At 34.8% G+C, this 19,965-nt stretch overlaps 1 protein-coding gene across 1 annotated transcript in view; it reads right to left on the reverse strand.

Annotated features, from left to right (window-relative positions):
• The window catches only part of SKIV2L2 (Ski2 like RNA helicase 2), a 92,473-nt gene that overhangs the window by 37,241 nt on the left and 35,267 nt on the right, over positions 1-19,965 (reverse strand). Inside the window, exons 12-18 of the mRNA XM_005694702.3 lie at positions 19,737-19,816; positions 17,706-17,816; positions 15,745-15,846; positions 13,467-13,592; positions 9,493-9,643; positions 2,225-2,397; positions 1,565-1,633 (exon numbers count right to left, since the gene is read on the reverse strand). Of these exons, the coding sequence (XP_005694759.2) occupies positions 1,565-1,633; positions 2,225-2,397; positions 9,493-9,643; positions 13,467-13,592; positions 15,745-15,846; positions 17,706-17,816; positions 19,737-19,816 (812 nt within the window). The remainder of the gene's footprint in view (positions 1-1,564; positions 1,634-2,224; positions 2,398-9,492; positions 9,644-13,466; positions 13,593-15,744; positions 15,847-17,705; positions 17,817-19,736; positions 19,817-19,965) is intronic.

The following is a 19,965-nucleotide window of genomic DNA, read 5'->3' on the forward strand; positions in this document are numbered from 1 at the left end:
GGTGTTCACTTAATGTATTGTGATAATCATTTCATGATGTATATAAGTCAAATCATTATGTTGTACACCTTAAATTTATATAATGCTATATATAAACTGTATCTCAATAAAACTGAAAGATAAAAAAAAGCCAAGCAAATCAATCAACCAATTAACCTTCAATGCCCTGCTACTGCTTTCAAATGTTTCAAATCCAGACCCAACATACTTAAAATCTGTATTTTAAGTACTTTTGGTGATTAATCTCAATACTTTGATTTTTCTCCTTCCCTTAATCTGAAGTGTTCTGCACCTGCTGCATACTACTTCTACCAGTGAATATCCATGAAATGAAATTCTAATCAGTGTTTAAGGTTCTGTTTAAAACTTCAAAAGTTCTCTTCCTCCTCAGGTGCCATCTCAAACAGCTCACACAAAATATCTTCCTCCTCCTGCTCTAAATGCACTCTGTTTATGTCTTTATTGAAGTACTTCATATATTGCCATGTTATTTTCACTATTTGCTATGTTCACCAAATAAGTAAGTATAGGGATTCTGTGTCTGTAGTCAATGAATGCTTCATAAATTAGAATAAAATGAGACAATGAGTGTGACAATACTTTGAAAAAAATTTTTGTAAATTAATAATTGCTAATGAAAGTAATCTATGAAGATGGTAATAGTAAACTAAATATCCTTAAGAAGCTATTCAGTAGGATTAACCATAGACCATTAATCGAAACACCTACCACAAACCTAGGAACTTTGTTCCTCCACAAGAAATGACATCAGTATCTCAAATTTCCTTTACATATTTCAGAACTAACTTTCAATTCTAAAACTTAATTCTCAACTACCTTTACACAAAGGTGGGATTAATAAGTTAATGATAACAAACTCATGAAATGATCAACCTTAAAACACTGTAAATGTCACCTTATGCAAACCTTTCATTTTAAAAATAAGGAAAAATAGGCATGGAGATACAAAATGTCTTGCCTGAGGTCACTTACTGGCACCTGTTTAGTTGGTGCCTACAACTAGTAAAGAAAATATAATAGACAGGAAGGCTGATTTAATTGAGGTGATCATTCTTCTAACATTATTAAAATTATCCTTGATTTTATATGAGTGACATTTTCAAAGTATTTAAATAAATAATGACCAAAATCAACTTTATTATTGCCTTCATATGAATTAGAAAGAATAATTAAAATTGACCAGCTTTCCTAAGGTCATGCTTTTAAGTCTCTGATACATACCCATATCGAAATTCTAATTTTCAGTGTCAGATGCTAATTTATTCTAATATTCAATTTATAGGAAATGTATTAAAAAGGACTGGTGAACTCAGAGAAAAAATATAAAACAGTCATGAAATTAAAATCTGTGACAGTGTTAGGAAAATAACCATACCACTTTAAGGATAAAATCTATGATTAATTGAAAAATTAATTCCTTATATAGACTTTATTATAGCTTCTCTTAAGGTAATGCTATTTCTAATCTGAATGATTTTCTGATCCTGAAAAAATATTTCACTAAAAATTTATATACAATTCTACTTTCAGGACAACAGTTTACCTTAACATTGGATTTCTTTGAGAAATTCACCACTACACCCCAACCAAAATCATCTCCTTCATTCTTCACCTGAAAAGAAAGTAAAGCAAGTACAAAAGAGTGTTTATGTTAAAAGGCAATTTAGATGTCATGCCCACATGATAGGCTAATAAAACATTCTGAGTTTTCCTGATAAAATTTTTTTTTTAAAGACCCCTATTAAACTTAAAAAAAAAAAAAAAAAAAAAAAAAGACACTGACACTACAGAAAGAAATCACTGCCAAATTTCACAGGCTTTCCAGGAAGCAACAGGAATCTTTCAGTTGGCAAAAAACTGTGAAAAATGGTATCTTGTATTTGTTCGGAATATATGTGAAATCTTTGATAACTAATGAATTCATCCAGGTCTTAAAATTGCCTTATTCTTGGATAGCATTTCTTAACTAGAAATATTTCATATTAATTCCAAAACTGTCTACTTTAGTTAATATTCCCCCAAATGAAAACCAGTAGAGATTAAAAGGCCTTCAAATGACCCCTCCTTCCTTAATCAGTATCATGTAAAACAGGTTAAACAATAAAATTAGTACAGATCAACTACTGTAGCAGGAAGCATCTACCTACTTTACCTTATCTAAAAAATACTAAATATTGAACATTTTATAATAAAAATGACATACCTTTACCAAACGACCTGGCTGTAAAAAGGGTAAGCAATATTTTGGTTTGTGAATGTATTCTTCAATTTCTTTACCCAATTTGGCAAGCTGCTGTCTAATCTTGTAGTAGATGACTACACTTTCTTCATTTGGTATTACTATTTTATTATACTGTTCTTCTGAGTTCTTTACCTCTATAAATAAAACACATATACAGTATCAAGAAATACATCTTATGTAGATTATACCAAGCACACATCTTTGGCTACTGTAACTGTGGGGACTGTACTGCTACATATTGCACAGATTAAAAGCTCTGAGGAAAAGATTCAGAGACCCCCATAAAGCATGCTGCCTAGTTTCTCCCTTCTCTTTAATAGTTCTTCAGTCACACTGGTACCATTTAGAATGTTCAACAGTTATATGTGGGTGTTGACTTCTCTACTTGAATAGCCCAGAAGATTTCCACAGAAAGTTATATTGAGTAGCACTATTTTGGATCTTCTAATATGGCGCTTTGACTCTGTAAAAAATCCATTTTGCTAATTTCATTAGGCTTCCACAATCACCTGGTACTATGTCTCTAATACAGAAGACAAGAAATTTAACTAGTTATCTCTCTTACTCAATCAGTGGCTAAAACACTAGCCTTTTAGCAATTGTTCTTTTAGTTAATCTAAACATCTATGATGCCATCTTTCACCTAGTGCAGGCAGACCCACCTTCCTTGCTCATTTCCACTGTGAACAAACAGTATTTTTATTGGCATAAAACACACATAACATAAAGTTTACCATTAATGACAGACAGTATACTCACAATATATGAAATCATCACTGTCAAGTAGTTTTAGAATATTTTCACTACCCCAAAAGAGACTTCCAAACCCTTTTAGCGAACACTCATTCTCTCCTTCCCCTAGACCCCAGCAACCTTCCTGTTGGCATGAATTTACCTATGCCAGATATTCTATACATGAGGACGCATACATCGTGTGGCTTCCGTCTTTGGCTTCCGTAACTTAGCATAATGTTCTCAAAGATCTGACTTCCCTGGTGGCTTAGACAGTAAAGCATCTGGCTACAACGCGGGAGAGCTGGGTTCAATCCCTGGGTCGGGAAGATACCCTGGAGAAGGAAACGGCAATCCACTCCAGTACTCTTGCCTGGAAAATCCCATGGATGGAGGAGCCTGGTAGGCTACAGTCCATGGGGGTTGCAAAGAGTCGGACATGACTGAGCGATTTCCCTTTCACTTTCTTTCTTTTCTCAAAGATCATCCATGTTGTAGCATGTATCAGTACTTCATTCCTTTTAATGGTGAAATAACATCACTCTATATGGGTATACCTTGGACCATTTCTACCTTTTGGTTGTAATGTTGCTATGAATTTCCACACACCAATTTTTGTTTGAACATACTTCCAACTCATTATGTATACCCGTTAGTAGAGGGCACCATTGGTTCTCATGGTAATTCTATACTCAACTTGCTCTGCTGTGCTTAGTTGTTCCATCGTGTCTGATTCCTTGCAACCCCACCAGGTTCCTCTGTCCATGGGAATTCTCTAGGCAAGAATACTGGAGTGGATTGCCATGCCCTCCTCCAGGGGATCTTCTCAACCCAGGGATCAAACCAGTGCTAAACTATTTTCTACAATGATCACACCATTTTGTCAATTACTTAAAAAAACAACAAAAAAAAACCCATCCTAGTGAGTGTGAAGTGGTATCTCAATGTGGTTATCATTTGCATTTCCTTAATGACTAATAATGTTGAACATCTTTACATGTACTTATGTGTTTTTGTTGGAGTAATGTCTATTCAAATCTTTTGTCCATTTGAAAATTAGATTATTTGCTTTTCGTTGCTGAGTTCTAAGTGCTCTTTATATATTCTACATACCAGACTCTTAACAGATGCATGATTTGCAAGTATTTTCTCCTACTTTGTGGGTTTTCTTATTATTACTGCTGGTGTATGTTGAAGTGCAAATGTTTCCAAATTTAGACAAAATACTATTTATTCAATTTTTCTTTTGTTGCTTATACTTCTGGTGTCTTATCTAAGAAACCACTGGGAAATAGAAGTTTATGAGGATTTGTACCTTTATTTTCTTCAAAGAGTTTTAAGGTTTCAGCTATTCTATTAAAGACATCCATCCATTTTCAGTTACGGTGTGGAGTAAGGGTCCAAATTCACTTTACTGCATGTGGCTATTCTACTGTCCTAGCAGCGCTTGTTAAAAATCAACTGACACAGGGGTTTCCCTGGTGGTTAAGTGGTGAAGAATCTGCCTACCAATGCACAAGACACAGGTTCGATCCCTGGTCCAGGAAGATCCCACATACAGCAGAGCAACTAATGACACACGCTGCAACTCCTGAGACTGTGCCCTAAAGCCTGTGGGCCACAACTACTGAGCTCACATGTCCCAACTACTGAAGCCCACGCGCCTAGAGCCCATCTCCGCAACAAGAGAAGCCACAGCAATGAGAGCCCATGCACCACAACTAAAGAGTAGCCCCTGCTTGCCACAACTAAAGAAAAAGTCCAAGGAGCAACAAAGACTCAGCAGGGCCAAAATTAATCCCCTGGCTCAACGGTGGGCAGCAAGTACAATGCTCTTCTCTACAGTTCTTCTTGCACTTGACTTCTTTCTTAGAAAAATCAAAAGGAGCAGTTACAACATTTCTATTGTCCCTGGCCAGACCCCGTGCAGAATATACGATTTCCCTTCAAGCACCACAATTTAAGAAAGACACATTTAGACATTTATAAAGCTGGCTGGAGACTGGACATGTAAGGAGACCCAGAGTTTGAAGACTACTTCCTCCTCCTCTAAGCCTATTTATTTTTATTAATTGCTTATTTTCAGTGACACCAGAGTCAAGATGCTGCAAAAGTCTACGTAAGTATTGAGACATGCTCTTTGGATTTTTTTTTTTCTTTTCTTCTTTCTTTCGACCTCTAACTTCTGGTCTTTGATACCCTCTGAGGCATACTGCATCATCCTGGTTATTTTTAATGAACTGCCCTACTTCTTACAAGAATCATGTTCCTTTTACTTGAGAATAGAAGGCTATTCTTAACACATGTTACAGCAGTAAACATAATCAGAAAAAGATATGACTTTAAAAAATTGGTAGGCTAAAGTCAATAAGAGGTTCTATGAGAAGGAAAACTATACACTGAGATGCTAATCTTGCTGCTCTACCAAAAGTTACAAAGTAACATTGCAGTTATCAGTAGAATACTAAATAAGCACTGACAGGGGTTGTTTATGGAGAGATGATATACACAAAGACTCTGCCTGAGGCCCCCATCCTCCACTCCAAAGCATTTCTGTTCTCAGACTACTTAACTAATGAATCAAAAGTTGGAAAGACATTTTAAGAAATCACATGTGTTTTGTAAGTAGGACTCTAACTACAGCTACATATAACTCTGAAGTGAAGTGAAGTCGCTCAGCCGTGTCCGACTCTCTGCGATCCCATGGACTGTAGCCTACCCAGGCTCCTCAGTACATGGAATTTTCCAGGCAAGAGTACTGGAATGGGTTGCCATCTAGGAAGTTAATTTAGGTACAGCCTGCTTTTTCCCAAATTAAGGACAGTATCTCTTTCTAGCCAATCAAAAAGTAGAGGAACCTCAGTATAAGCTGGTTTCCCTGCAGTGTACTGCCATAAGAAAGCCTCAGTATCTTAGGAAACAGCATGTGAGACATGCCCATAAACTCTTAGGATAATTTCCAACCAATTTTCCCCTTTTGAGGGAGAGATGGTGGTTCCAAAAATATATGTGTATCATATAAAACGTGCAATAGATAGAGCTGTGAGAGATGGAGAAATAAAATGCTACCCCCAGTACTGAGGAAATTTTATGAAAGGTTTAAGTTTAAATGGCTTTACTGATCTATGGCATTACTAACACTAATAAAATAGTTATTTACTAACCATTTAACATAAATGATCATATTTAATTTTCATGAGTTGAATGAACTAGGTATTATTCCAATTGCATAAAAAAGCAAACTAATGCTGGTAGCTCAGTTGGTAAAGAGTCTGCCTGCAAAGCAGGAGACCTAGGTTCGATTCCTGGGTCGGGAAGATCCCCTGAGAAAGAAATGGCAACCCACTCCAGTATTCTTGCCTGGAGAATCCCATGAACATGGGTTACAAGAGTCAGACACAACTAAGTGACTAAGTACAACACAACAACACAAGGCTGAGGTAGTCTGGATTTAAATCCAGGTCTAACTCCACAGCTCTTGCTATTTAACCATAGCATTATCTATTAATGAATAAACAAAAAGATTAAAATGAAATCTGAATATTTAAGAACCACATTTATTTAAGAATGTACTCCAATACCAAACAGCAAAGTTCAACAAAGCAAAACCACAATTACTTTCCCACCAACATAACTTGAGAAAATACTTGGAGAATTCTGCCACTATCCTCTACTGTATCTGGGATATTTCCTATGGAATTACAAAAGAATAATAGAAGATGAAGTTTAGAAAGTAATTTACCAAACTTTACCAAATAGGAAGGGTTAGGGAGGGATAAATTGGGAGCAAGGGATTAACAGAGGCACACTACCATATAAAAAATAAACAGGGTTTTACTATATAGCACAGGGAACTATATTCAGTAACCTGTAATAAACTATAATGGAAAAGAATTTTTTTTTAAATAATATAGATTTATACATATACATGTGTGTATAACCAAATCACTTTGCTATATACCTAAAACTAATACAATATTATATAAATCAACTATATTTCAATTTTTTTAAAGTAATTTAATAACTGTTCAAATATACTATTTTTATAAAGAAGGGAAAAAAGCAAAAGTAAGTGTACCAAGGTACACCCTATTTCTTTTGGTTATTCAGTCTTTCTGGCTGTACGTGCGTGTATAATTATCTTAATCATGAATGATAGTGCTAACTGCCTTGAAGGAATATTTTAAAGTTTCATTCTTTTTAGTGAAAATATTTAAGGTGGCTTGTAACTATATACTTGACTCAACAACAGCCATTTGAAATTTCTATGAACTAAAGTAAAATTAATGACTTTCCTTCTTCAGTATCAATCTAATTTCAATACCTCCTTAATTTAAACCCAAATCCACACTGTACTTAAATTCTATTGATTTTTTAATTCTATTATCACATATTATTTTTTGCATGAAGGCAGATTTATAGCTCCTTTAAAATCATAATTCTTTGAAACAAGAATCATCCTTTCTCCTTGTTAAGGCTATGGGTTATAATCAAGACAAACTATTAAATACTTAACAAGAAAATAATATCGGGTTGGCCAGAAAGTTCATTTGAGTTTTCGTGCAATGTCTCATGGAAAACTGAACAAACTTTCTGGCCAACCCAATAAAATGTAAAGTGATCTAAAATTATATTTGTGATTAATTTTATATGATGTGTTTTAAAGATTCAATCAATGGCTTTGCTTCTGGAAATATAAGAAAGGGCTTCTGTGGTGGCTCAGACGGTAAAGAATCTGCCTACAATGCAGGACACACACACACACACACACACACACACCACTTCTTAAATATAAGAAAGGGCTTCCGTGGTGGCTCAGATGGTAAAGAATCTGCCTACAATGCAGGACACACACACACACACACACACACACACACACACACACACACACACACACACTCACTTCTTAAAATAAGTCAGCTCAAGTGTTTTCTCATCCATGTTTGGCAGATAAGTTACTGCTGCTGCTAAGTTGCTTCAGTCGTGTCTGACTCTGTGCGACCCCATAGACGGCAGCCCACCAGGCTCCCCCGTCCCTGGGATTCTCCAGGCAAGAACACTGGAGTGGGTTGCCATTTCCTTCTCCAATGCATGAAAGTGAAAAGTGAAAGTGAAGTTGCTCAGTCGTGACCAACTCTTAGCGACCTCAGGGACTGCACCCTACCAGGCTCCTCCGTCTATGGGATTTTCCAGGCAAGAGTACTGGAGTGGGCTGCCACTGCCTTCTCCAAGATAATTTACTACATCTACTCTTATAATCAAAAAGGGACAATTCATGCTTCAATAAAAACAGCATGGCTTAGTTAGGAACAGGACCAAGATTCTAATCTCAAACCTGTCATCAATCAAATGTGTAACCTAATATACTGATAACTTCTTATGCCTTATTTCTTTTACAGCTGTAAAATGATGCCAAAGCTTATTCCAGAGCTATAGTTTGTAATGAAGAAGCTGCTCTTAATTAAGATGTAAGAAATTAAGAGGAAAGAGTTATGATCTCTCATCTAGGTAAGGGTAAAAAAAAAAATGTGAACTTAACTTACTTCAATGTTCCAAGTCTTTTTCACTTTTTTAAGGCACACTATTATACTTTGTCTACTTTTAGCTATATGAAAATTGAGTGGTGGTGTCCTATCTACTTTTGATGGAAAGGTATTGTTGCTTTTATTATTAAATAACTCACAGGACATTTACAAAGTGAAATTATGTTGTCATTAAAAACTACACTTTCAAAGGATACTTGAAATTAACTTTAAAAAGCCAGAATGAGTGAGTCAGTGAATGTAAAGCATTTAACAGAATGCTAGGCATATGGTAAATGTTTAATAATTGATATTATAAACAGCATTGCTGTTATTACCAAAGCATTGTTAAATCTGACTTTGAAAAACAATATGAAAAATATGTATAAAAAAAAAAAGGGAGAACCCAAAGTGTTAACAGTTGGCTGTGTGGCTGTCTGTGAGATCATAACTGAGCTTCAATTTCCTTTGTATCTTTTGCAAAATTTGTGTTTTTTTCTTTATGACTATGCATTATTTTTATAAGATTTACCCAAACCAGCGTTTTAAATCTTTCTTCTATTTTAGATTTTAATCAGCTCTAAATGATGATCAGCCATGCTATCTTCTAAAATAAGGATCAACACACAACACACAGCTCTACTTGAACATAATTACCCATAGAACACTTACTTTTGGACTTTAGAAAGCATTATCTTAATTTTGTTATATCATTATTCACAAATGAGTTACTATGTGATATGTCTATAACAATAAAGTATACTACATTCGAATTAGCAGCGGCATCATGTTCTGACAGGGTTTTCTTACTTTCATTTTAAAATTTTCCAGGTGGGACATTACTGTACTTTTATGTAAGGACCAATTCTTGGCTTACCAGAAAAAACACAAGGGCCAAAGCAGTCAATAACACATCCACCTTGCTATTTAGCCTACCCTAGCTAAATAAAGCTATTACAGTAATTTTATACTTACTCTCTACTACTCCTGGAATTGCTCTATAATGCTGAAACTGGTAGAAGGATTTTTCCAACATGTACTCAGGATTAATTTCTTCTACTCGTAGTAAGTTCAAAACCATGTTGTAGGTCAAATGGAAAGCACTATTTAGAGGATCAGCTGAGCCCTAAGAGAGGAAAAAACATGTTAATGCTATAGGTTTTTCAAATAAATTCACACAAACATTTTAACCTCAAACTGCTTAATAATTTAGTCTAAACTAAAGAATACTATAGAAACATACTAAGTTCCTTCTTTTAAATGACCCACACAAAGTTGTAAAGGAGCAGCTTTTTGGGAAAGTGAAGGGGGCGAAAAATCACTAAATAAGACAGTAGTAGTTAATATACTACTGGTCAAATACATTTAGCTGTCTGCCGTCTAGGCACTTGACAGGATTACACATTTTGCCCTCAGTGTGGAGGGCAAATCAGGTGTAGTGATGTATCACTTCCTGGCCAAATATTTAATTGGTGGTGTGAAAAGCTATATTTTCCCTCCTGGCACAGTGACTGCTAGTATTCAAGACAGCGGTTTCTCTATCAGCTTGAATCCATAACCAATAATAAGCTGAGTCTCCTTTGTAAACCTGCGATGAACAGGTTAAGATAAACAAACCTTTCAGTTACTGAGATTTACGTTTGTTACAGTAGCATAATCTAGCCTATGTTGACAGAGCACACTAAATTTATTTCATATAAAAATGAGCTACCTTGAAACTCTCAATTTCCTAGAATGATATAAAACTTTCTAGTATTTCCCCAAAATTTATAGTTCATTCTTTATCGACACTTTGACAATTCCTCTTTTTCTCCCTTACTGTAGCTATTACCAAAGAAGGGCCAGGCAAAATAAAACATTTATCACAAAACAGTGTGACCTTAATTTGCAATATGGTTTATATCCAAAATACTTTCTAAAGATCTAAACTTTTCTTACAATGTTTCTTCAGGAATACTACTTTCTAAATGCAAATACTTTCTAAGATTGAAAATGATTATGTAGTTGTATAGGAGAAATGACCAACTTCTTAAAGATACATGCTAGAAGACTTAGAAGTGTCACAAAATATTCATATCCCTAAATGGCATAGCAAAATATGCAGATACTCTTAAGGTATTTAGGAACTTTTAAACTGCAATCCATAAGCCAGCCTTATTGCATTCAGAATTATAAATATATGCATACAGGATTTTATGACAAGGAGTAGAACTTTCAACAGTCTCAAATGATCATATTCCTTAATTCCTGAAAAATCAAGAGCCATTTACCGTAGGGGGTTAGTAAGTCCCTAAAAACCTTAATTTGTATCCACTTTCCTAGAAAATAGAGCCAAACGGAAATGTGGAATTATATGAAAACCATATTCTTCAGAAAGAGGAATGCAAGACAACTTCCATCTACTTTGTAATTTTGCAAACAGACCAGCTTTTTATTATTTTTTTCCTTTCTACTCTTACTACCTTTAAGAAATTTGATGCTTCAATATTATAAGAGCTTATTTCCAACCTCAAGCTCTTTTATATTCCAGCTGTTGCAGAATACACCTATCTGAATTCTCCATCACATTAAACTCAACATAGCATTGTAACCGGAAAAGGCAATGGCAACCCATTCTAGTACTCTTGCCTGGAAAATCCCATGGACGGAGGAGCCTGGTAGGCCTGCAGTCCATGGGGTCCCTGACGGTCGGACACGACTGAGTGGACTTCACTTTCACGTTTCCCTTTCATGCACTGGAGAAGGAAACGGCAACCCAACCCAGTGTTCTTGCCTGGAGAATCCCAGGGACGGGGGAGCCTGGTGGGCTGCCGTCTATGGGGTCGCAGAGTCCCAGCAGCAGCAGCCAGCATTGTAACACTGTATTCAGTGACCCCAGGATAACCCCAACTTATACATGATATACTGGCATAATCATTACCAGTCCCTTATTTCACTATTACAGTATTCTAATTTGGATACTAAAAAATATGGCTATACAGCCTGCTCTCAGTATCCTCAGGCTCCCTATCTGAGGAGTCAATCGACTGTGGACTGAAAATACTTGGGAAAAAAATTGCAGAAAGTTACAAAAAGCAAAACTTGAATGTGCCATAGTGCACCAACAACTATCTACATTGTATTTACAGCTATTTAAATAGCATTAACACTGTAGTCCATACTATAACCTAGAGAAGATTTAAAGAAAAGTATGTATACAGGGTATGCGCAAATACTATGACATTCATAAGAGACATGAACATCCCTGGATTTTCGTATTCTGGTATTGGGGAAGAGGTCCTTAAAACCAATCCCCTGAGAAGACCAAGGATGACTGTAAAATATATACAGTGATTGAATACACATAACAGAATACTATTCAGACTTAAGGAAGAAAATTCTGCAATATGCAACAACACAGATGAACTCTAAGAACATTATGCTAAATGAAATAAGCCCATCATAGAAAGACAAATCCTGCATACTTCCATTTATGTGAGGCATCTAAAAAAATCAAATTCATGGACTCAAAGAGTAGAATGATGTTGTCAGAGACTGAGAGGAGGAGTAATTGGGAAGTTACTGATTAAAGAGCACCAAGTTGCAGTGAAGTGAGATAAATGAACTTTAGAGATTTGCTATACAATAGTCAATAACAACATAATTTTACAAAATAATAGTTTATGAAGAGAGTAGATCTCATGCTAAGTGTCCTTTCCACAATAAAATTTAAACTCCTCCCTTTAATTAAAGAGAACAGAACTTTACACTTATAGGGTAACAAATCTAGAGCTGTCAAGTAAATGGAATGAAAAAAATCTGTACTAAAGAAACCAAGAAGCTGTCATTAAGATATTTCCTCCTGACTCAATTATTTTCATACACAAAATACAAGGAAAGAAAAATAGTGTTTATTATAGCCAATGAAACTTAAAAGAAAAGAATAATACAAGTTTTCAGTCTTGGCCATTTTCTGTACACAAAGGACTAAAGTTAGTTACATAGATCCTAAAAATGGGTTTCCAAGTGTTAATCTTTAAAACTGAAAATAAGATACCATATGATCACTATATGAATATGTACAGATAAGCTTTCCCTTCGCTCATATAAAAACAAAAAAAACCCAAAAACAGAATTAACCTATTTTTGTTGCAGCATATCAGGCTTCTTACAACCTTATCTCAAATTCTCTAGGCAAGTCCTAAGATACTGCCTTATGCATGTCTTTACATGTTTTGAAGCTTTAAGTAGCTCATCAGCTGGCAGTTAATTTTATATTTTTAATGCATGTTAATTAAGTTTCTTATCTTATTGACAGCATTTTCTAGGGATATGCCTAATAATTCTTTACTATATGGAAAAGGAAAAGGAAAGCAACCAGGTCAAACTTCCTTGAGAAGCTCTTCAAAACAAAACAAGTATCTTAGACAATCCAAAACACAAATATTAAACAAGCAAAATGAGGAGGTTAATTTGAAATAAAGCTTATATATTTAAATTTATTATTGGGATATTTACACACTCTTAATAGGATGAACTGGAATGGTAGATTGTAAAATTAATTTGTTAAGCTATCTGGGCTTACAAAAATATAAGAAGGTTAACTGTGCAAAATATTGATATCATCTGCCCTACTTCTGGTTCTGATAGGTAAGGAGCAATCTGTGCAGTGGAGTGGGCAGATAGACTTATCTTACATTTGGAGGGCAAAATAAACATTTCTGCCCTCTCTGCAGACCCCCATCCCCTCTACTGTATGACTTGCTCTTTTCCTATTAGTATAGAAAGTAGGATACAAAGTATCAGCAATTTGAGCAGGCACCCTCCTCTACCTTCTTCTAAGCCCAGATAGTTTAGTAAATTAACTCATCTACTCAGAAAGTATTTGAACTGATGCAATTAATTTTGATGTGGTCCTGAAGTATGCTTCTCAAATTCCTGGTGATGGCACAGAAGCTTAACTTGGTTACCTTAAGTAGTTGTTTTCCAATCGTTGGGCTCATCTTTTCATCTACCATAAGAATTACAATTCCTCTATCATCCATTCCCCTCCTTCCAGCACGACCAGACATCTGAATATATTCACCAGAGGAAATCTGAATGAAAATAATCAAAGTTTAGGAGAAAATCTGCTGAAAAACATATTCTTAAGATTTTTCTTATCATAAAATATACAAGCACAAGCTATACATTTGAAGAAAAGAAACAAGATTAAAAACATGAACTTTTAGGAAAGATTTACGTAAAAAGACAAAAAAGCAACACTTAAGAATAATGTTGCAAAATTTTAGCTCTGTAATGATCAAATGGCTATAAGGAAATACCGGCTAATTAACTCGTGCAAAAAATATCTTTAAGCTAGATATTCTGGAAAACAGGAAAGTTTAAGAAAGCAAACAATGACCTCAAATCTACTAAATATCAATTCTGACTTGATCATAAATTTTCTTAATTTCCAAATGGGATTAATATAAAAATTAACACACACATAAAGCACAATTTCTACTTTCTCAGTGTATATCCTTGGCATCCAGAAGAGTCCATTCATCATTAAGAACTACCTAAAGTAGAAAGGTTAGTAAGTCTCCCACACACAGTCTTTCAGAGTAAAAGTGAACGAACTGAACCCTGGGCAAAGTTTTATCTGTAAGCTCACATACTCTTCTCCTGCGGAAAGGGTTCAGCATTTCCAGACTTTCAAAAAATGTCTGGCTCAGGAAGGGTTATGAACTACTCTGCTACTAGAAGGCATATTACTGATAGCATTAAAAACAAACCTAACAACCTGAGACCAACCTTAAAGATTAGAAAAGAACATTTCAAAATGGCAGTCTGATAGATCTCAACAGGGCTCAAGGGCATTACATTTTGACATAATGTAAAATTATGCTCTTTAGATTTCATAATTATGTTCCTGAATCATCAAGAAAAAGTCCCTTTTTAAAATTCAACTACCCTCATGACTCCATATCCTTCTCTGGGGTGCACTGGAGGCCAAGGAGTATGTAAAGTAACGAAGACTTATTTATTTTCTTGTAGCATTAATTTTATTCAAAGAACTACTTTTAAACTGATAAATTATGAAGAATTTAAAAATTTATAGTAACTTAAAATATAAAACATGGAAGACTTTATCCACTTTACCATTAAAAATTGTATTCTACATGAATCAGTCTTCTTTCAATTTAAAAAGTCACAAGTTACGTAAAGCTTTTGAACACTATGTAAAAATTTCTAAGAAGAAATGGTACTGACTCTGTATACTTACATTTCTCTTCTGTTTAGCATCCAACACACTTTAAAACAAATCAAGAAAAATGCTTTGCCTTTAGAATTCTACCATGAGATTTTTCAGTGTATTGGTGATTAGTAACTACTGCCAGATATTTCTTTAAGCAGAAAAAAATCATTAAGAACTAAAGGAACAGCTAATAATTTGCTCCAAATGCCACATTACATGAATTTTTGGTTTGCACTAAGTACTCAAAACTAGGAATCTCTCTTCCTCCACCTGCTTTTCACTCTTGTGATGCTCCACTGACTGCCTGGTAAATACCCATCTGCTGTTTGTCGCTCAGTTTTAGGATTGCCTTCTTTATGAAGTCTTTCCTGACTCCTTATATACAAGTGACTTTTTTTGTTTTATTCTTTCTGTATGTACTTCTCAGGGTCCATAAAATAACTTCCACCTGCACTAAGTCACTTCACAGTAGAAACTGGTTTGGTTTTGTGTTAAATTTAACATCCTCAGCACTTACCATAGTTCTAGACCCATAGTTTAAGTTTAGTAAGAAGGGGTTACTTCCTCTGGATTAAGGATTTATTTTTACTCCGATTCACCATTTCACTCATGATCCCGACTTTTGCTTTAGAAAAGACATATGTGCAAACCTATTAAAAATCTTCATTTTAAATCTGAAGAGTAAAACAGTGAACTACAATTGTATCCACTATAGCAGAGGTGTTTTAAATAACAAACTTTAAGAAATAAAAATTCTAGATATATTTAAAATGCATTACAACAGTCATGGCTTATTTGTACACTTATCACCAAACTCTTTCACCAAAAGTAATCTTTGACTAAAAAAGTGATAGAATGAATTTGAAAACTTAGTGAATTATTAGCTCACATACAAATTCTTAAGTATTTAGAACTGAAAATCTCAAAGATTATGTGAGCCAAAATCATCTTAGGTGATTAACAATAGAAGCTTCAAGTTACTTCAATATATGAATTATTTTACTTACCCATCGGAAATCCTTCCCATCAAATTTTCGGGCGTTTGTAAATAAAACAGTTCTAGCTGGCATGTTAATCCCCATAGCAAAAGTCTCAGTGGCAAATAAGGCCTAAATGAATGAATAATTATACAAATAAATACATATTTTAAACTGAAAAACTAGTCTCATATTCAAATATAAATAAATCATTAATTTTTAAAATCAGTTGCTTGTGTGTGTGTGTGTGTGTGTGTGTGTGTGTGTGCGTTAGTTTCTCAGTTGTGTCTGACTCTTTGCAACCCCACGGACTGTAGGCCGCCAGGCTCCTCTGTCCATGAAATTCTCCAGGCAAGAATATTGGAGTGGGTTGCTGTTTCCTTCTCCATTAGTTGCTAATAAAACGCTACAAAAATAAGACAAGCTACTTCAGGTTTATTTTAGTATTTTATACTCAAATTATTAAATTTACATATAATTATATATATATTATTATAAATTTATATTATATTTAATGCACCTTACACCCCCCCCAAATTTTTAATTCAGGGAAAACAGTCTTTCTTTAATTCCAGAGGTGGTAACTTGAAGAGACTATTACCGGCCTAATGGGCAAGGCATTATTAGGCTGTAGAGTATTTTTATAAACATATTAAGATTTCCTGGCTTCTTCCTTGATGATTCAGTGGTTTTAGAGACACCTTTCAAAATCGGCAGCACTTTCAGTTCACATTTAAGACTTTACCAACAAAAAGCACACAAAGGTATGTATAGAAATTAAGGCATGTGTACAAATTAAGTCACTGAAGTACTATTAAATAATCTAAATTGTCATCAACAGCTAACAAGATTAAAAAAAACTATGTCACCAACTCAACAGAATACTATCCAATTGTTAAAATGAATGAAGAGCAATGCATATGACAAAACTGAGTAATATAGGTAATATAATCACTTTTGATTAAAAATTAAATCAAGTATTATTTGTATGTATCCTAGTAGATATTTATGGGAAGTGAAGGGCAATGAGGGTCTTTAATGTTTTACTTTATGTACAGTTACTCAATTTGACTTCTACACTATACTTAAAAGATTCCTTAAAATGGACCTAAACAAAATATACAATCTATGTAAGAACATCAACAGGGCCTTACCAGGTCCCAGGTATAAATAGTAACCAATTCTTTATCTAAAATACTTCAAGTATGATCTTTTTAGGGTGAGTAAATTTCTTTTAAATATCCTATTTAGTACTAAAGTTCTCATGACAAATCTCTAATTTGAGTTTTAAACATAAAATAATTTGAGTCATATAAAGGTTTATGACAACATTTTAGAGTTGTTTTCCATTTTCAATAGTCTGTTAATGGGTACAGGTATTGACATACTATTAAAAATTAAGGTAGACTCTTTTCAATTTAAATGAGAACATCCTAAATAGCTCTTTCACAAGTCTAACTGGCAATTCTCCTTGTTTTTTCTCTAAACTAGTCCTTTTAATCTGTATAAAGGAGTTCACTTACAAAATCAACTCTAGGTGTGATAATTAAACAACACCTGGAAAATTCTACACTGTATTCAGTAATGATACCACTTCTTACTTTAAGACTAGGAAAAGAGGGACTTATCTGGTAGTAGGTACAGTGGCTAAGACTCTAGATCCAACATGCCACAACCAAGAGTTCACTTGCTGCAACTAAAAGACCCTACATGCCACAGCCAAAGATCCCTCGTGTGGCAACTAAGATCCAGTGCAGCCAAATCAATAAAGACTAGAAAATGAAACAAATGACTTCCACATATAGTCCCAAATTTATGAAGCATAATACTGCACACAAAAATCAAGTTCATCACCCAAGTCATTCCACTCAACTTACTCAAAAACAAAACAATAACAAAAACATAGTTGCCTATGAACAGTGTTCTTGATAATTTTCAAACTGCCCACAAAACACAATTTTAGGGCATAATAAATAAAAATAAAATCATACCTTTATTAATCCTTCAGAAAAGAGAATTTCTATAGTTTCTTTCAAAATAGGCAGTAAACCACCATGGTGAATACCAATCCCCCGTTTCAAGAGAGGAAGTACATTTTCAACCTACAATTGGATTAAATTATATTTTTTAAAAGATGTGAGGAAAAGAACTTTTCAAATGTGAAACTAACCAAGCAAAGGAAAGTAAGTAATCAAGAAAGAATCCTGTTAAAAGAAACATTATACAACTTTTTCAGAAAAAAGCAAAAAACAAACCCATATTCCCAGATTATTAAATACAAAACACAATGTAATTCTGCCATAGCTTTAATATAAATAAGTTTTAAATAAACTTTATAAATGCTTTGCTTCCTCACTCAAATTTTCTAGCATCACTTTATCTCCTCCTAAAAAATTAATGGTTATTAAATGGCAAAGTGTGTATCTGTGCAAAATAAACAAAAATACTGGCCAACTCAAACCAAAAGGGAATAAATAACTATAAAGCATATTTAATATAAATATTTGGTTAGTCGTGAAGTCGTGTCCAACTCTTTCACATCCCCGTGGACTGTAGTCCACCAGGCTTCTCTGTCCATGGGATTTTCTAGGCAAGAATACTTGAGTGGGTTGCCATGCTCTCCTCTAGAGGGATCTTCCCAACCCAGGGATCAAATCCATGTGTCTTATGTCTCCTGCATTGGCAGGCAGGCTCTTTACTACTAGCACCTGTACTTTATCTTAAATAAATTACTCTAGAGGTCCACCTCATTAACACTAATAAATGCCATTAAATTTTTTTATTAGCACAGACTTCATGGGCCAGCGTGACTCATCAGTGAAGGCTGAGATGGGCACACACATATGCCCCAAGATACCCAAGTCCTTTTCAGACAAGGACTGTTGGCCACTCCACAAAGGCATTACTTGTCGTGCAGTCCTTCTCCAAGGAAACAGACAACACACTTCACAGAGGTCTCTGCCATCAATATTCTACGTTTCTAACTAATAATAAATCCAAAGGAGCTCTTCTCTCAAAATAACACCAAAAAAAGAAGTGTGCTAGAATGACAAGGATATATAAAGACATGGCTCAGCCCTTAGATACTGTTAACTCAGCTGGAAAGAAAAATCACAGTTTAAATACCAAGAAACATGCAGTGCAGTCCTATTGTAAAGACCGCACAAATCAAAGCAATCATTTGTAGGCAGAGTATGACCTTCCACTTTTTCTTTTCACGAAATAAAACTTTCACACAGTATTAGGTTGGACTAAAAAATTAGTTCTCAGGATTGGATGCACATTAGAACAAGAGTTTCTGAAAGAATCTAATTATCAGGGCACACCAGATAATTAAATCAGCAACTCCGGAGTGGCAACGAGGCATGAGTATTCAACTCCTAAGACAACTCTTACAGGCAAAAGAAAAGTGAAAGTGAAGTTGCTCAGTCGTCTCCGACTCTTTGGGACCCCATGGACTGTAGCCTGCCAGGCTCTTCTGTCCATGGGATTTTCCAGGCAAGGATACTGGAGTGGGGTGCCATTTCCTTCTCTAGGGGACGTTCCCGACTCAGGGACTGAACCCGGGTCTCCCGCACTGCAGGCAGACTCCTTACTGTATGAGCCACCAGGGAAGTCAAAAGAAAAAACCACTTTAATTAACCAAAGAAAAGCAGAAATCAAGTTGTTCACTAAACATGATTTTCATTAGGTGTACTTTATTGTATCTGCTACCCTTATGAATTAAGAAACTGACTTAAAATTAGCATTTAAAAATTTTGCAGTATTAGGAACAGAAGCAGTAATTTCCAGATTATGCTAGCTTTCAGAGAAAAGTTCCTTCAAGGCAGCAAATCTTTCCTTCTGTCACCTTCTTAGGAGTTCAAAACAAAAATTAAGGTATCATTTCAGTGCACAATGCAACATATTTACTGCAGTGTGCAAATAGTGCAATATATAACATAGTAACAAAGCCATGAACTACAAAGTGAATATATACTATCTGTTAATATCCACACTCTACTTAATGACATTAAACACACCTGAGGGAGCTTTTTGTCTTCATCAGACAAGCAGTCAATTGCATTACTAAAAACTTCTTCAACCATCTTCTTTTCCTCATCTAGGAGAGAAAATTCAAGGGTATATAAATATCTAAGTGAGTTGGTGATACCAAATTTCACACTGCAAAGAACAGATTCATGAAGAGTAAAAGTAATGACTCAGGATTTAAGACAGAAGGGAAAGCATATCAAATTTACCACATAATTA

This window comes from Capra hircus, chromosome 20 (assembly GCF_001704415.2).
Source record: "Capra hircus breed San Clemente chromosome 20, ASM170441v1, whole genome shotgun sequence".
Lineage (NCBI taxonomy): Eukaryota > Metazoa > Chordata > Mammalia > Artiodactyla > Bovidae > Capra > Capra hircus.